The sequence below is a fragment of the Eulemur rufifrons genome, chromosome 28 (assembly GCF_041146395.1).
Source record: "Eulemur rufifrons isolate Redbay chromosome 28, OSU_ERuf_1, whole genome shotgun sequence".
NCBI classification, from domain to species: domain Eukaryota; kingdom Metazoa; phylum Chordata; class Mammalia; order Primates; family Lemuridae; genus Eulemur; species Eulemur rufifrons.
Window position 1 is genome coordinate 19,277,914 of NC_091010.1, and position 13,804 is coordinate 19,291,717.

At 41.0% G+C, this 13,804-nt stretch overlaps 1 protein-coding gene across 1 annotated transcript; it reads right to left on the reverse strand.

The window, feature by feature from the left end:
* Positions 1–3,342: 3,342 nt before the first annotated feature.
* TMEM254 (transmembrane protein 254) lies at positions 3,343–10,738 on the reverse strand. Its single transcript, XM_069460086.1, has 4 exons — positions 10,626–10,738; positions 9,152–9,255; positions 8,887–8,946; positions 3,343–4,601 (listed from the first exon to the last, which is right to left on the reverse strand). The coding sequence occupies exons 1-4, from the start codon at positions 10,713–10,715 to the stop codon at positions 4,481–4,483; spliced, it is 375 nt and encodes a 124-aa protein (XP_069316187.1). The 5' UTR covers positions 10,716–10,738; the 3' UTR covers positions 3,343–4,480.
* Positions 10,739–13,804: the final 3,066 nt, after the last annotated feature.

A 13,804-nucleotide genomic window follows, 5' to 3' on the forward strand; every position in this document is an offset into this window, starting at 1 on the left:
TTTGAATGATAATTTGACTCAATATAAAATTCTACATTCAAAGCTATTTTCCCTTTTTCTGTTCCATTGGTTTATGTGTCTGTTTTCATACCAGTGCCATGCTGTTTTGATTACTATAACTTTGTGATATATTTTGAAATCAGGTAGTGTGATGCCTCCAGCTTTGTTTTTTGTTTTAGATTGCTTTGGCTATTTGGAGTCTTTTGCTGTTCCATATGGATTTTAGGATTGTTTTTCTATGTCTGAGAAAAATGTCATTTGAATGATGATAGGGATTGCATCAAACCTGATCACTTTGGGTAGTATGGACATTTTAACAATATTAAATCTTCCAATTCATGAACATGGGATATATTTCCTTTTATTTATGTCTTCTTCAATTTCTTTCATCAATGTTTTACAGTTTTCAGTGTACAGAGCGTTTGCTTCCTTGGTTAAATGTATCCCTAGGTATTCAACTTTTTTGTAGCTACAGTACATGGAACTGCTTTCTTGATTTCTTTTCTGAATAGTTTGTTCTTAGCGTATGGAGAGACTACTGATTTTTGTATTTTGACTTTGTATCTTGCAAAGACACAAATTTACTGAATTTATCTATTAGTTTTAACAGTTTTGGGGTGGTATTTTCATTCTTTTAATGATGCTGCTGAGGTCCAGAAAGTGACACACTTGCCTAAAATCCTGTGGCTAGAGCCAGGTTGAACCCCATGCTTCAATCTCAGTGAGTACGGTAATACTTTTTGATTAACAGTGTGTCAAGTGTATCACTAGTATGTATGGTGATTTTAGATAATTATGCTTTCTTCTCATATGTATTAGAAAAAATATAATCAACAAACCAACTCTGAAATTTCACATTCTTGTTTAGGAAGATTTCTAAGAAAGTGAATTGCTTTAAATAAGTAATAACTTCAGGTGTAGCATGGACATGACTAAAGTTGTGAAGGTGGTCCCTATGTGTTTGAGGTTTAGAGAACTAACTCTTCCCTACTGTATATAATAGATGCCATTCGTCTTTCATTAATAACAATGAAAATTTCATCATTTTAGTGGCAATTCGTCCTGTGCAATGTGTTAGTATAAGGAAAAAGTAAGTAAAAGTTCTTTCATAAATATTTCCCTGAACAGTATTTGTAGTATATCAAAACTATTTCCCTTAACATATGGCTTACTGCAAACAGAAATGAGGCAACTAGTATACTCAGTCATTTAAGAAAGCTTAGGAGCCATCTTAAAATGTTTTATAAAAATTGCAAATACTGTACTGTGAATAGGATTTTCAACTGTTCACTGTGGAATCAGAGTATAAATCTCTTCATAAACGGACATGTGAAATGAAAATTAAAGACTCTCATTGTCCAGCCTGGATGAAAATGGAAACATAATTCACGATTTGGTGTGGACAAAGCCTTGCAGAGAGAAAGTTTCCATGGCCTTAGATATGTATTACTCAGCTACCCTACAAGCATTTTTTTTTCTGCGCTGACAAAAAAGAGAAGGGTAAATGATATATGCAACTCAGTCGCTAAACTAAAAGCTTTAATTAATGAGACTCCACGAAGGGCCCTAGGAAGATAAAAATTCTGTTCTCCAACTGCCATTGCAGAGCCTCTAACTTCTTTTGTGTTTTCAGACCCTCAATGTAAAGATGTAAGTGCCTTTACACATCTGGAATATAACCTCAAATCCAAGGCTTGTGTTAACACCATGGCTTATAAAACATGTTTAGACACAGATTGCATGGAGTCATAAACATGGTGAATGTAGGAATTACTGCTAGTTTATAAATAGGCCTGTTATTAAGTTCTGAGGTCACTGGTTTGCTTTTTTTGTTCTTCCAAACTACAAATGCTCTGGAAATCTTTGGGGTGGGCAAGACAACAGTTTAGTCTGTTCATCTTTCATGGTCGCTTCCACCACGATGCCTCTGGCCTTTTCTCATCCAAACTTAACATAAAGCAGTTTTTCCCTTATCACCACCATGACTACAACACACAGCCAAGATGTCGCCATTTGTTTATTTTTTGCCTCAAAGACTTATTTTAAGCTCATGAGCTGTCTGGGAGAGGGGCAACAACAGGCCCAGAATCCTATCTCTGTGTGTGTGACATTGGGTAAGTTACTTCACCTCCCTGGGATCAGTTTCTGGGTCTATAAAATGAATGATCTGCACTACTTGCTCCCTAAGATCCCCTTTGCTTCTAAGCCATGATAATATCCCAAATAAGATTATAGGATTTTACACACGTTATATATTGATGTTTTAGTCAACAATCATACTGCATATATGATGGTGGTCCCATAACATTATGATGCTGTATTTTTACTGTACCTTTTCAATGTTATGTTTAGATACACAAATACCATGTGCTACAATTACCCACACTATTCAGTACAGTAACATGCTGTACAGGTTGCTAGTTTAGAAGCAATAGCATACCATATAGCCTAGGTGTGCAGCAGGCTGTACCATCTAGGTTTGTGTAAGTGCACCGTATGGTATTTGCACAGTGGTGCAATCACCTAACGATGCATTTCTCAGAACATACCCCATTGTTTAGTGATGCATGACTGTACTTTTAGGCATTTAAAAAATGCCAGAACAATCCTTACTTGGTGCACAGATTGTATGAAATGCTCAATGAAATGAAAACAAAAGCAAAAAGGAGATAATCCTACAATGAAAAAGAGACACTCATATCCACCTGGTGACTCTGTGCGTGGAGGAGTTAAGTGGCCCATGGAAGTTTGCAAACATAGGAAGTATGTACCTTACAACCAGGGCATTCTGCAATTCTTTATCAATGAGAAACAAACTGATATTTGAACTGGACAAACAGTTCCCTAAGAGTCTATTTGAGAAAAAGAAGCAAATGCATGATACTATGTCAAAATTGACAAATACATTTGTGAGACACAATTCACAGAATTTTATTCAAGTTAATCCATTTTGTTCAATAACCTTCCGTATTGCTCCCAGCACCACTGTCATTGTTTTTTCCCTTTGGAGAGGACCATGTTTTTAAAAACTCTGGGTTGAATTTCCATCACGTTTAACTCCATGGTCAAAAATCTTTTTCCCTACCACAAAGCAACATCTTAATCACAAGACAAACCGAGGGAAAAACCTGAAATATATTTGCAGAAATTTATCTCCACTAGAAACAATTCATAGCCCACAATCTTTCAGGGTTGTACTTTTACTTGGGGGCTCTATTTTGGAAAGGGGCTTGTTTCTCATAAATGTTTGCAGAATACAAATAACCTGCCCTGCTGTATCATAGAAATGAGTACTAGTTTGCAAAGAACAAGCAAGCAGTCCTCCAGGGAAGGAGCCCAAATGGCTTGCAGGGGACAGAGTCAATAATCCTGCCTCCCCAACCTGTCAGCAGTAATGAGGTATAACCAGGTGAATGGGAGAGGTAGTGACTCGCAGGGGAACCCATGGGCTAGAATCTCTAAAACAGGAATGTTTGTGTATCTGAGTGAGTCAGAGCTGGAGGGAGACACCTAGTGTTCAGAGAAAGTGACCACGAATAGCAAAGTGTAAAAATGATACCCACAGAAAGGTGGTACCAATTAAAGCCAGTCTTGTGTTTTTCTTTTGAGATGAAGGAACACCGAATGGGTTGTGCAATTTTCACATAAAAATTGGAAATGATACTGAACAAGTGGAAAGCAAAACTGGTTTCCCTCCTTTGTTTAATATACACTGATGGAAGGGAAAAGTAAAGCTGTTTAAGATGTGGCCCTGAGCTGAAGGAGCAATCTGGCAGTGCCATCAGAGCCCTGCACACGACAGAGCACTCTGTCCCAGGGGCCCCGTGGACGGAAGGATCATTTCTGGCTGGCAGCACCAGGCAGGGCACTCCCCAGTCCTCTCCTCTTGGTTCCCAGCATGTCCTCCTGTGCCTCTGTGTCACTGCTCAGCCTGCCCTGTGCCGGGCACTTGCTCATCTTCCTGATCTTTTTCTGTAGCTCGAGAAAGGATCCTGCCTCCACAGGTACCTAATAAACACATGTAATTTACGTGTTGTGGAAGTGTCACTTGGTTCAGAAAAGTAGAAAAGAATTGGGGGAAAGGAGAGGTAAGATGGTGGTGGTGAGGGTAAGGTGTTTTGCTAACAAGTAAATTTAGTATGTGGCTCAGCCCAGATGAAAAGAGATCACCCAAAACAGTCAAGGACGTCAAGAAGGTAGGTGGAAGTCCTCAGCCAAATAGGTTAGTCTGCAGAACTGGAAAGCTAAAATCATTTCCTATTTCTTTCTGAAGTAACCACTGGTCTATTAAGCTCAACCAAACCATATAACAGAAAGATGACTAACTACTGGGTCTTAAATAGCTTTGAAGGGCAGATACTCTCTAGAAAGTAGGAAGATCACTGAGTAAACACTGTCTCCCTGCCACCCCGCCCCCAACCCCCACCATAAAAGATGAGGTTGAATGTAAAAGTGTAGAGAAAGCTTTTGAATATCTTCTTTAAGTTTGTTTTCGGCGCTTTGATCTATAAGCAATCAAGATGGAGAGAGACGCTATCCCAAATATGAAAGTCTGTAGGAACCAGAGTAGCCGAGCCCGACCATCTGTGATGCCTTTATACCTAAAAAACAAGAAACATTTAAACACCAGAATTTTAATCTTATGGTTTCATGGGATTTATTGTCTTCTATTTTTTTTTAAATTTATACCTTCCATCTAGTTTCATCAGGTTTATTTTGCTGTATTTCTCTGGCTTCTTAACTTGAATGGTTAGTTCATTTATTAATATTTTTCAACTTTGTTTTCTAGTAAATGCATTTTGGATGATTCACTATTCCCTGAGAACCAGTCTGGATACTGTCCAGGGTATGGTATTGTTTTTCATGTGATTCTGGTGAGTGGACAGGATAAAAAGCAACAGGCATGGCTTCAGAATAAGCATTTTGAAGACAGACCAGATATAAATCCTAGCTTGGCCACTTACCAGCTGTGACCTGGGACAGTTACTTACTATCTTTCAGAATCAGTTTTCTTGTCTGAAAAAATAGGAATAATGGTAGCTATCTCACCAAGTTTATGAGATAATATACACAAAGTGCTTAGGAAAGAGCTTGGCACATAGTAATGATAAACATTTGCTTATATAGTCACTCAAATTGTCTAAAACAAAGCTCAAAAGAAAATATATAATTGAAGTGAATAGCTTGCTACAGTTTCATCTGTCTATAGTAAGTCTCATTTGGATGACTTTTTATTTAAAACAAATTTTAGGCCGGGCGCGGTGGCTCACGCCTGTAATCCTAGCACTCTGGGAGGCCGAGGTGGGCGGATCGTTTGAGCTCAGGAGTTCGAGACCAGCCTGAGCAAGAGCGAGACCCCATCTCTACTAAAAATAGAAAGAAATTATACAGACAGCTAAATATATATATATATAGAAAAAATTAGCCGGGCATGGTGGCACATGCCTGTAATCCCAGCTACTCGGGAGGCTGAGACAGGAGGATCCCTTGAGCTCAGGAGTTTGAGGTTGCTGTGAGCTAGGCTGATGCCACGGCACTCACTCTAGCCTGGGCAAAAGAGTGAGACTCTGTCTCAAAAAAAATAAATAAATAAATAAAAAAAAATAAAACAAATTTTAAAAACAATAAATGTAAAAATGACATGATTTTCTACACTAATAGTTTAAAGGAGAAAGATCATATAAACATCTTAATATATGCAGAAGCATTTGACAAATTCCAACATACATTCTTAATAAAAGTTTACAGCAAACTTAGAAATACAGTAGAACTTCCTAATTTTGATAGAAGAGATCTAAAAAAATCTAGAATAAACATGATGGGAAACGTTGAAAGCTTTCCTCTGAGATTAAGAACCAGGCATGATGTTTACTAACTCCACTTCTAGTCAACACTGTATGGGAAGTGCTAGCCAGTGCAATAAGGGAAGAAACACAAATAAAAGCTACACAGAATTGAAAGAAGAAATAAAACTGTCTTATTTCTAGAGAGTAAAAAAAAAAAAGTATAGATGAACTATTATAATTAATACATGTATTAATATTTAGCAAGGTAGCTGGGTCAATATATAAAAATGGACTACATTCATATATACTACCATCAACCAATTAGAAAATTAAAAAAACTCATTTATAATGGCACACAAAAATAGAAGTAGCTGAAATTAATTTAACAAAGAATGTGACAGGGTGCGGTGGCTCACACCTGTAAACCTAGCACTCTGGGAGGCTGAGGCGGGAGGATCACTTGAGGTCAGGAGTTCAAGACCAGCCTGAGCAAGAGTGAGACCCCATCTCTACTAAAAATAGAAAGAAATTAGCCATACAACTAAAAATATATAGAAAAAAAATTAGCCTGGCGTGGTGGTGCATGCCTGTAGTCCCAGCTACTCGGGAGGCTGAGGCAGAAGGATAGCTTGAACCCAGGAGTTTGAGGTTGCTGTGAGCTACGCTGATGCCATGGCACTCTAGCCTGGGCAACAGAGTGAGACTCTGTCTCCAAAAAAAAATAAACAAAATAAATTAAATAATGTGTAAGACCTCTTTAAAAATTATAGAATTTTATTGCTACATTATTGGAGATCTAAATAAATGGAGATAGACCATTTCATGGTTTAGAAGACTCAATAACTGAAATATCCAATTGTCTCCAAATTAATTCATATGGTCAGTTCAATAAAAATCCCAACAGGTTTATTTTCTGTAGCATATGACAATGCATAAGAATATGCAAAAGTCTAGAATGGGCAACCCTCTTGAGCAATGAGGTGAGAGGACATGCTTTAACAAATACTAATGATCATATAGCTACTGCTATTATATTAAGACAGTGTTGCATTGGCTCAATGATAAACAAACAGACCAATGGAACAGAACAGACTTCAGAAACAGTGCCATACGTTGTGTATGTATGATGTAAGACAGGGAACATCACTGGAGAGTGAACATCTCAATAAATACCTCTGGGATAATTGAGCATCCATATGGAAAAAAGGTGAAGTTGGAAACCTCTCACAAAAAATCAGCTCCAGGTAGATTAAAGACTTAAATGTGAAAGACAAAATTCTAAAACTGTTAGAAGGTTGTGAAAGAATATCCTAATAATTTTAATAGATAGAAAAAATTAATAAATTTGACTATATTGATAAACTTGTTTATAAAAAGATCCAACAGAGTAAAAAAACCGTAAGAAAGGATATTTGCAAGACATCTAAATGACAAATTACTCAAATTCAGAAAAAAAAGTGCCTACAAGTGGTTAAGAAAAGGACAGACAACCCATTAGAAGAGTGTTGGTGAGGGTGTGGGGGAATAGGCACTCACACTTGGGTTGGAAGTATAAATTAGTCCCACAGTTCTGAAGGCAACATGGCAATATATATCAAAATTAAAAATATTCATTCTTTAAGCTTCAAATTCCAGATCTAGGAATTTATTCTAAGGGAATAAATATCAAAGTGGACCAAATGTATGAAATTCATGTTCACAGCAGTATTGCTTACGATAGTAAAAAGCTGCACACTTAAAAGTCTATCAGAGGGAGGATTTCTTAAATACATTAAGGTACATCCATATAATAGAATATTATACACTAATGTTAATGGATGGGGTAAGTTGATATGTACAGACACGGAAAATGTGAGCCCAGCATGGTGGCACCCTGGTAGTTCCAGCTACTCAGGAGGCCGAGGCAGGAGGATTGCTTGAGCCCAGGAGTTCAACGCCAGCCTGGGCAACATAGTTGAACTCCCTCTCAAACAAAATAAAATAAAATAAATTTAACAATAGGTATATGTGACAATGGAAAATAGTTATAAAAGAGTTTATGTGTGTATATAAAATTGTTTATAAATGCATAAAATTATAATGTTGTACACTAAACTCTTAATAGTGACTATTTTGGGGATTATAGGAGACTTTCATTTTCAATTTTATAAGCTGAGTTTTTAGTACAACATGTATAACTTTTTTTTAGAGACAGGTGTCTGTCACCCAAGCTGGAGTACACTGACACAATCATAGCTCACTGTAGCCTCAAACTCCTGAGCTTAAGCAATCCTCCTGCCTCAGCCTCCTGAGTAGTTGAGACTACAGGTGCATGCCACTATATCTGGCTAATTTTTCCTTTTAGTAGAGACGGAGTCTTGGTATATTGCCCAGGCTAGTCCTGAACTCCTGGCCTCAAGCAATCCTCCCACCCTGGCCTCCCAATGTGCTGGGATTACAGGCATGAGCCACCTCACCTGTCCTTATTTTCCACTTTTAAAAGTAATAGTAACCTTGACCAGAAAAAAATATTAATTGTAAAGCAATCTGGCATTACTAAAACCATGTTTTTCATTGCACCATACTTTATGTATATGCTTATATAAAGTACAAATGTAAACAGAATATTTTTCTAGTACTGGCACACAGTATTAATCTACACTGGCGTCTATTGAGTAGGGTCTGATTTAGGGGTTTTTAACTAGCACTGCATCCCAGAATTATATGTGGAGCTTTAAAAAAGAACTTATTCCTATTTCTGAAGCAAGACCTATTAGATGGGTCTGGAAACCAGACGGGAATATTTCGAAAGAGCTCCTCAGGTGATTCAGTTGTGAAACCACAATTGAGAATTGGGGCTATCCAGGGAATTTTTTAAAACTAATAAAAGTCATCTCAATTAAATAACTAAATAATTGATTAACACAAACAAAAATGAATTTATTCACCAGACATTTACTGAGTACTCCCTCTGTGCCAGGCTCAGCAACAGGCATGGGGATTTAGCTCTACCCTGAGAATGCTCTCAGCCTACAAGTGTATGAATTATTTAAATGTGGCTACTCTCAATTTGTATTAGATACCAAGAGAAAAGCCACAGAGATCTACTACAAAGACTTACTTGCACAATACCATGGCATACAAGGACTCTCCCACATGAATCAGCCAGGCAAGCCAATACCTGAAAAAAAAAAAAATTCAGTCTCGTTTAAGTCTAAGGTGATGGTTATCTACTGATGAAATCTAACACAGAAACCTCAAACAGAAAGGTGCCTTAATGTGAACTAGTACTACTCTTGGATATCTAAAGGGAACTGCAGGCCTTTCAAGTCTCTAGTGATGCCAGAGCTGCAGTGTCTACATCCCATTTCTGCAGCTCTCCTTACCCATTGCGCAGGAGGCTGTGATGGTGGTCTACCAGATACCGAGTGAAGGGGCCCAGGGGTCCGAGGCTCTGGTAAGGGATACTCTGAGGCCAGAAGACAACCCACTGAAAGAGAACCAGAGGCAGAAAATACCTATTAGATCACTTAAAATGTTTATTTTTGAGAGAGGCTATAAAATAATACTGATTCTACAAAAACAACTACAGACCAAAGAAACTCTGAACAGTTATCTGAGCCTCCATTCTCGACTTTTTTTTTCTAAAAACAACTCTACTGAGAGATTTATACTGAGAAAACTATGTGGTTATCAGAATCAGTGCTATTTTTAATAAATTCCTCCAAAACATTACTTTATGGAAGTTATTAGCGAATTTTAAGAGTTTATGTGCCTTGGCCAGCTTCTTTACTGCATAAACCATGACTTGACCAAATCCCCATTTCGTTTAGAATTCTATTCTCTTCTTCACTTTTTGTACCTCTAAACTGGGACTGATCCACTGTACAGAGATGGAAAGTGAGTGAGATCAGGTTTCTGAAGTTTTAATAGCAACTGCTTAATCAGTAAGGTTTCTGTAATCTTATATCAACTTAGCCCACAACCTATTTTTTCATGCGTCTTTCCCATTGTCCTTTAAACAAACTTTCTCGGCCAGACAAAAGTCGCTTTCTCTCAGTAGAGCTGTCTTCTTGCTTCCACGCCTATGCTGTAACAGTTATATCCTCTCTATCCCTCCTTACCAGCAAAACCCTACACATCCTTTAAGTTTATCCCCGGTTTCCAAGCAATTCCAACTGCCGCAAACATTCTGCTTCGGAAGCCCCGCCCTGACTCGGCGGGCCTACGGTGGTCTGCCAACCTGACTTCCTGCTCCTCGAGAGGCCAACTCGGCTAAGCCGTTAGTAACGGAGAAGGGGCCAGGATGCAAGCGCCGGAACACCTTCAAGCAGAAACCACCGTAAAGGCCCACCAAACTTCCGCTTACAAAGTAACCTAGGCAACAGTCAGAAGCGCGTGCGCACAGACAGGCCTCATTGCCACAACGCCCCCGGCCCTACGAGGGCCTGCCGGGCCCAAACATATGCACCGCCCACCCCACGCCTCACCGCGAAGTATCCCAGCCCCAGCGCCGTGACGAGCGCCGGCAAGGGTCTGGCCGTACGGAAATAGGCGGCAGCAGTCCTGCCGGCCTCCGACTTCGCTACTACCATCTTGAAAGACCTACATGCTGAGTCGCTTGGAGAGCTGTCCCTGCCCCACACAGGAAAAGCCTGACTAGCCGGTTTCTCAGCGCCTCACGTTCTAGGCCTGCTGCGCCCGCGTCTCCTTCTGGGCCCGGGGATCCAGTCCCCTCCCCCTGGGCTCCAAGCGCGCGGGAGCTGGCTTTGCGCCTGCGCGACCTCTCCAGGCTCGCGAGCGCGGATGCTGTGCTGAATGCAGCGCTGGTTCCCCTCGCGGGGCCGTGGCCGTCCTTACTGTGTAGTAGCCAAAGGACAGGATGATGACCGTGAACCAGAACAGACTGCCCCTCTGGAAGTAGGCCGCACCACCCGCCGCCGTCGCCATGGCCGCAGCACTTCTGCGGGAGTGCGCGGCTGGGCGCGTGGACACGGGGCGGGGCGGGGCCGGGGCGGGGCCTGGCGAGCGCTTCCCCCGCAGCACTGCCCCTGGCGCCCCGGGCACGGGCAGGTTCGGAAACTCCGCGAGAGCAAGTCTCCATTTTGTCCCGCGGCGGGAGAGGGGCCTTGGAATCCTGACATCTGGGCCCCGGTGGGCCAGTCATCATCTTATAAAGGGGACCCTTCTCTGACTGTCACTTTTCTGGATTTAAGATAAAGATGTTGAATTAGATGATGTTTTACTGCAAGTCTGCTTTTTAAACTTATGCTCTGTAGACGTTGGGAAATAATGCTCTTCCTCTTCATTAGTTAAGACGTATCGAGCCATACGGCAGGGTGCTTATGAGCTGGGATTGTGGAACACACTGCCTGGGTTGAAGTCCTCCCTCTGCCTCTCCAATTTATTTATTTTATTTTATTTTATTTATTTATTTTTTTTTTGAGACAGAGTCTCACTCTGTTGCCCAGGCTAGAGTGAGTGCCGTGTCGTCAGCCTAGCTCACAGCAACCTCAAACTCCTGAGCTCAAGCGATCCTCCTGTCTCAGCCTCCCGAGTAGCTGGGACTACAGGCATGCACCACCATGCCCGGCTAATTTTTTCTATATATATTTTTAGCTGTCCATATAATTTCTTTCTATTTTTAGTAGAGATGGGGTCTCGCTCTTGCTCAGGCTGGTCTCGAACTCCTGAGCTCAAACGATCCGCCCACCTCGGCCTCCCAGAGTGCTAGGATTACAGGCGTGAGCCACCGCGCCCGGCCTGCCTCTCCAATTTATGTACGTTGACACTGGTTACTTAGCCCCTCTGTGTCCTAGTTTCCCTATCTGTTAAATGAGAATATATCAGTTCCTGGAACTGCAAGCCTTTTGGAGTGGATTAAATCAGTTATCTGTGAAGGATATCTATGAAGAAATCACAACCGTATCGGGCCCACAGTGCTTTGTAAGTGATCATTACTAATATTGGTGAGCTTTTAGTGTATGTGCCAGGCCCTGTGCTAAGTGTCGTATCATCAATGTGCTGTGGGAGGCATATAGAGCCCTAGTGTGTTCTAATTAGAGTTCATGAGAGAGAGACGTTTCACCTGTGCCTTAAAAAGGGTAAATATTTAGGCCGGACGCGGTGGCTCATGTCTGCAATCCCAGTACTCTGGGGGTCTGAGGCGGGAGGATGCCTTGAGCTCAGGAGTTTGAGGTTGCAGTGAGCTATGGGCGCCACTGCACTCTACCGGCGCTGATGGAGTGAGACTCTGTCTCAAAAAAAAAGGGGGGGGTAAATACTTAATAATAGCTGTTATTTACTGAGCGTTTACTATATTCAAGGCATTGTTCTAAGTACTATGCAAGGATTAGCTCATTTGATTCTCAAAACAACCCCGTGCAGTGGACTATTGTCCATATTTGAAAGAAGAGTAAACTGAGCACAGAAAAGTGCCCAAAGTCATGTAAGGCCCAAGTGGGTAGAGGATGCTGAAATCGAAGTGGTGGCTGAGTGTTCCAAGTCCACAGAGGACACTTTTAACCATGCTAGACAAGATGTCAATATCCCCAGAAATTCTTCAGGTGACATGGAAACCAGACAAGGTTCTGTTTCGAGTGTCTTGGGCAGCAGTGTTTTAAAGAATGAATTTCAGAATACATGATACAATGCATTTCCCAGATAAGCCACAGTGCCCATAAATATCAAGGTTACAGTGACAAATGGTGTTTTCTTAGTCCTTATAGTCCTTTATCACAGCAGCCTCTTGATTCTTCTCCCTCTCTGAGTAACTCCTTGTTTTGTCATCTTTCCTTTTATTTCTTCTTCTCTAGATATGTTTTTCTTTTTTCTATTATTTTTGAGACAGTCTTGCTCTGTCTCCCTGGCTAGAGTGCAGTAGCGTGATCATAGCTCACTGCAACCTCAAACTCCCGAGCTCAAGCAATCCTCCTGCTTCATCCTCTGAAGTAGCTGGGACTGTAGTGGGCATGTACCACCACACCTGGCTAATTTTTCTGTTTTTGATGGAGACGGGGTCTTGCTTTTGCTCAGGCTGGTCTTGAACTCCTGACCTCAAGAGATGCTCCCTCCTCGGTCTCCCAGAATGTTAGGATTACAGGCATGAGCCACCACGCCTGGCCATGTTTTTTGGGATGATTAGTTGTCTATTTTGGAAAAAAACATTTTAAATGCTACTGCTCCCCCCACAAACACAAATAATGCAGTATTACAGGGTACAGAGGTGAATAGTCGCCCTAGGGGAGTTCTGACGAGATGGCTGTGGCGGAGGATGGACATGTGCTGAGATACAGCAAAAGACTCACACACTTTCCCTGGATCATAGGATGGGGGAGGGCAATCTAAGCCATCTTATGTAAATATGAATAGAGCGTTGTGTGTCTAGAGAATTAGGAGCAGTTTCCTTGTTAGAAGAAACAATGTGAAATTGAATGAAGGAAATTGAGGCTGGAAAGGCAGGAAGGTTCCTGATTGTGAATGGCATTGGGTATCAGACTGAGGGGTTTTGATTTGATCCTTTAGCCAAGGTGCGCGCGCGCTCTCTCTCTCTCTCTCTCTCTCTTTCTTTCTTTCTTCAGTAGAGTGAAAATATCTGGTGTACATTGGATAGAAATAAAATTGGAAGGAGGGGAAGAAGGAAAGAGGAAAGCTTAATAATAATGCAGTATAATGAGAATGGAGAAAAGGTTACATCATTCACTCAGATATTCAAGAATTATTTCTGAGGACCCATTTAGTGTCAGGTGGAGTGCTAGGCTCTGGAAATACAATTGTCAACAAGACAAATTCTTTCGGGTTGGACACAGTGTAGTTCAGATGACAGGCAAATCAATAATCAATAGGAATTTATTATTGAGGCAGCATAATGATATTTTAACACAAGTGTCTATTTTGCACTTACAACATGAGATTCTGTATTCAAGGGTTGCAAACAGAAATGTCCTCAGGGCATGGAGTGAATGAAAGAAGGGGCAGGACGATCCAGTAGGGAGCGGTGGTGAGATGCAGTGGGGATGGAAGGGAGGGAACCAGGGTGT

What these genes read in the sequence shown, in the direction of transcription:
- TMEM254 (XM_069460086.1), bottom strand. Translation starts at nt 10,715, where the DNA reads ATGGCGACGGCGGCGGGTGGTGCGGCCTACTTCCAGAGGGGCAGTCTG. An exon ending in CACAGCCTCCTGCGCAATGG is followed by an intron (nt 8,947 to 9,151) that starts GTAAGGAGAGCT and finishes TTTTTTTTTCAG; the next exon opens with GTATTGGCTTGCCTGGCTGA. An exon ending in TATGCCATGGTATTGTGCAA is followed by an intron (nt 4,602 to 8,886) that starts GTAAGTCTTTGT and finishes CTTGTTTTTTAG; the next exon opens with GTATAAAGGCATCACAGATG.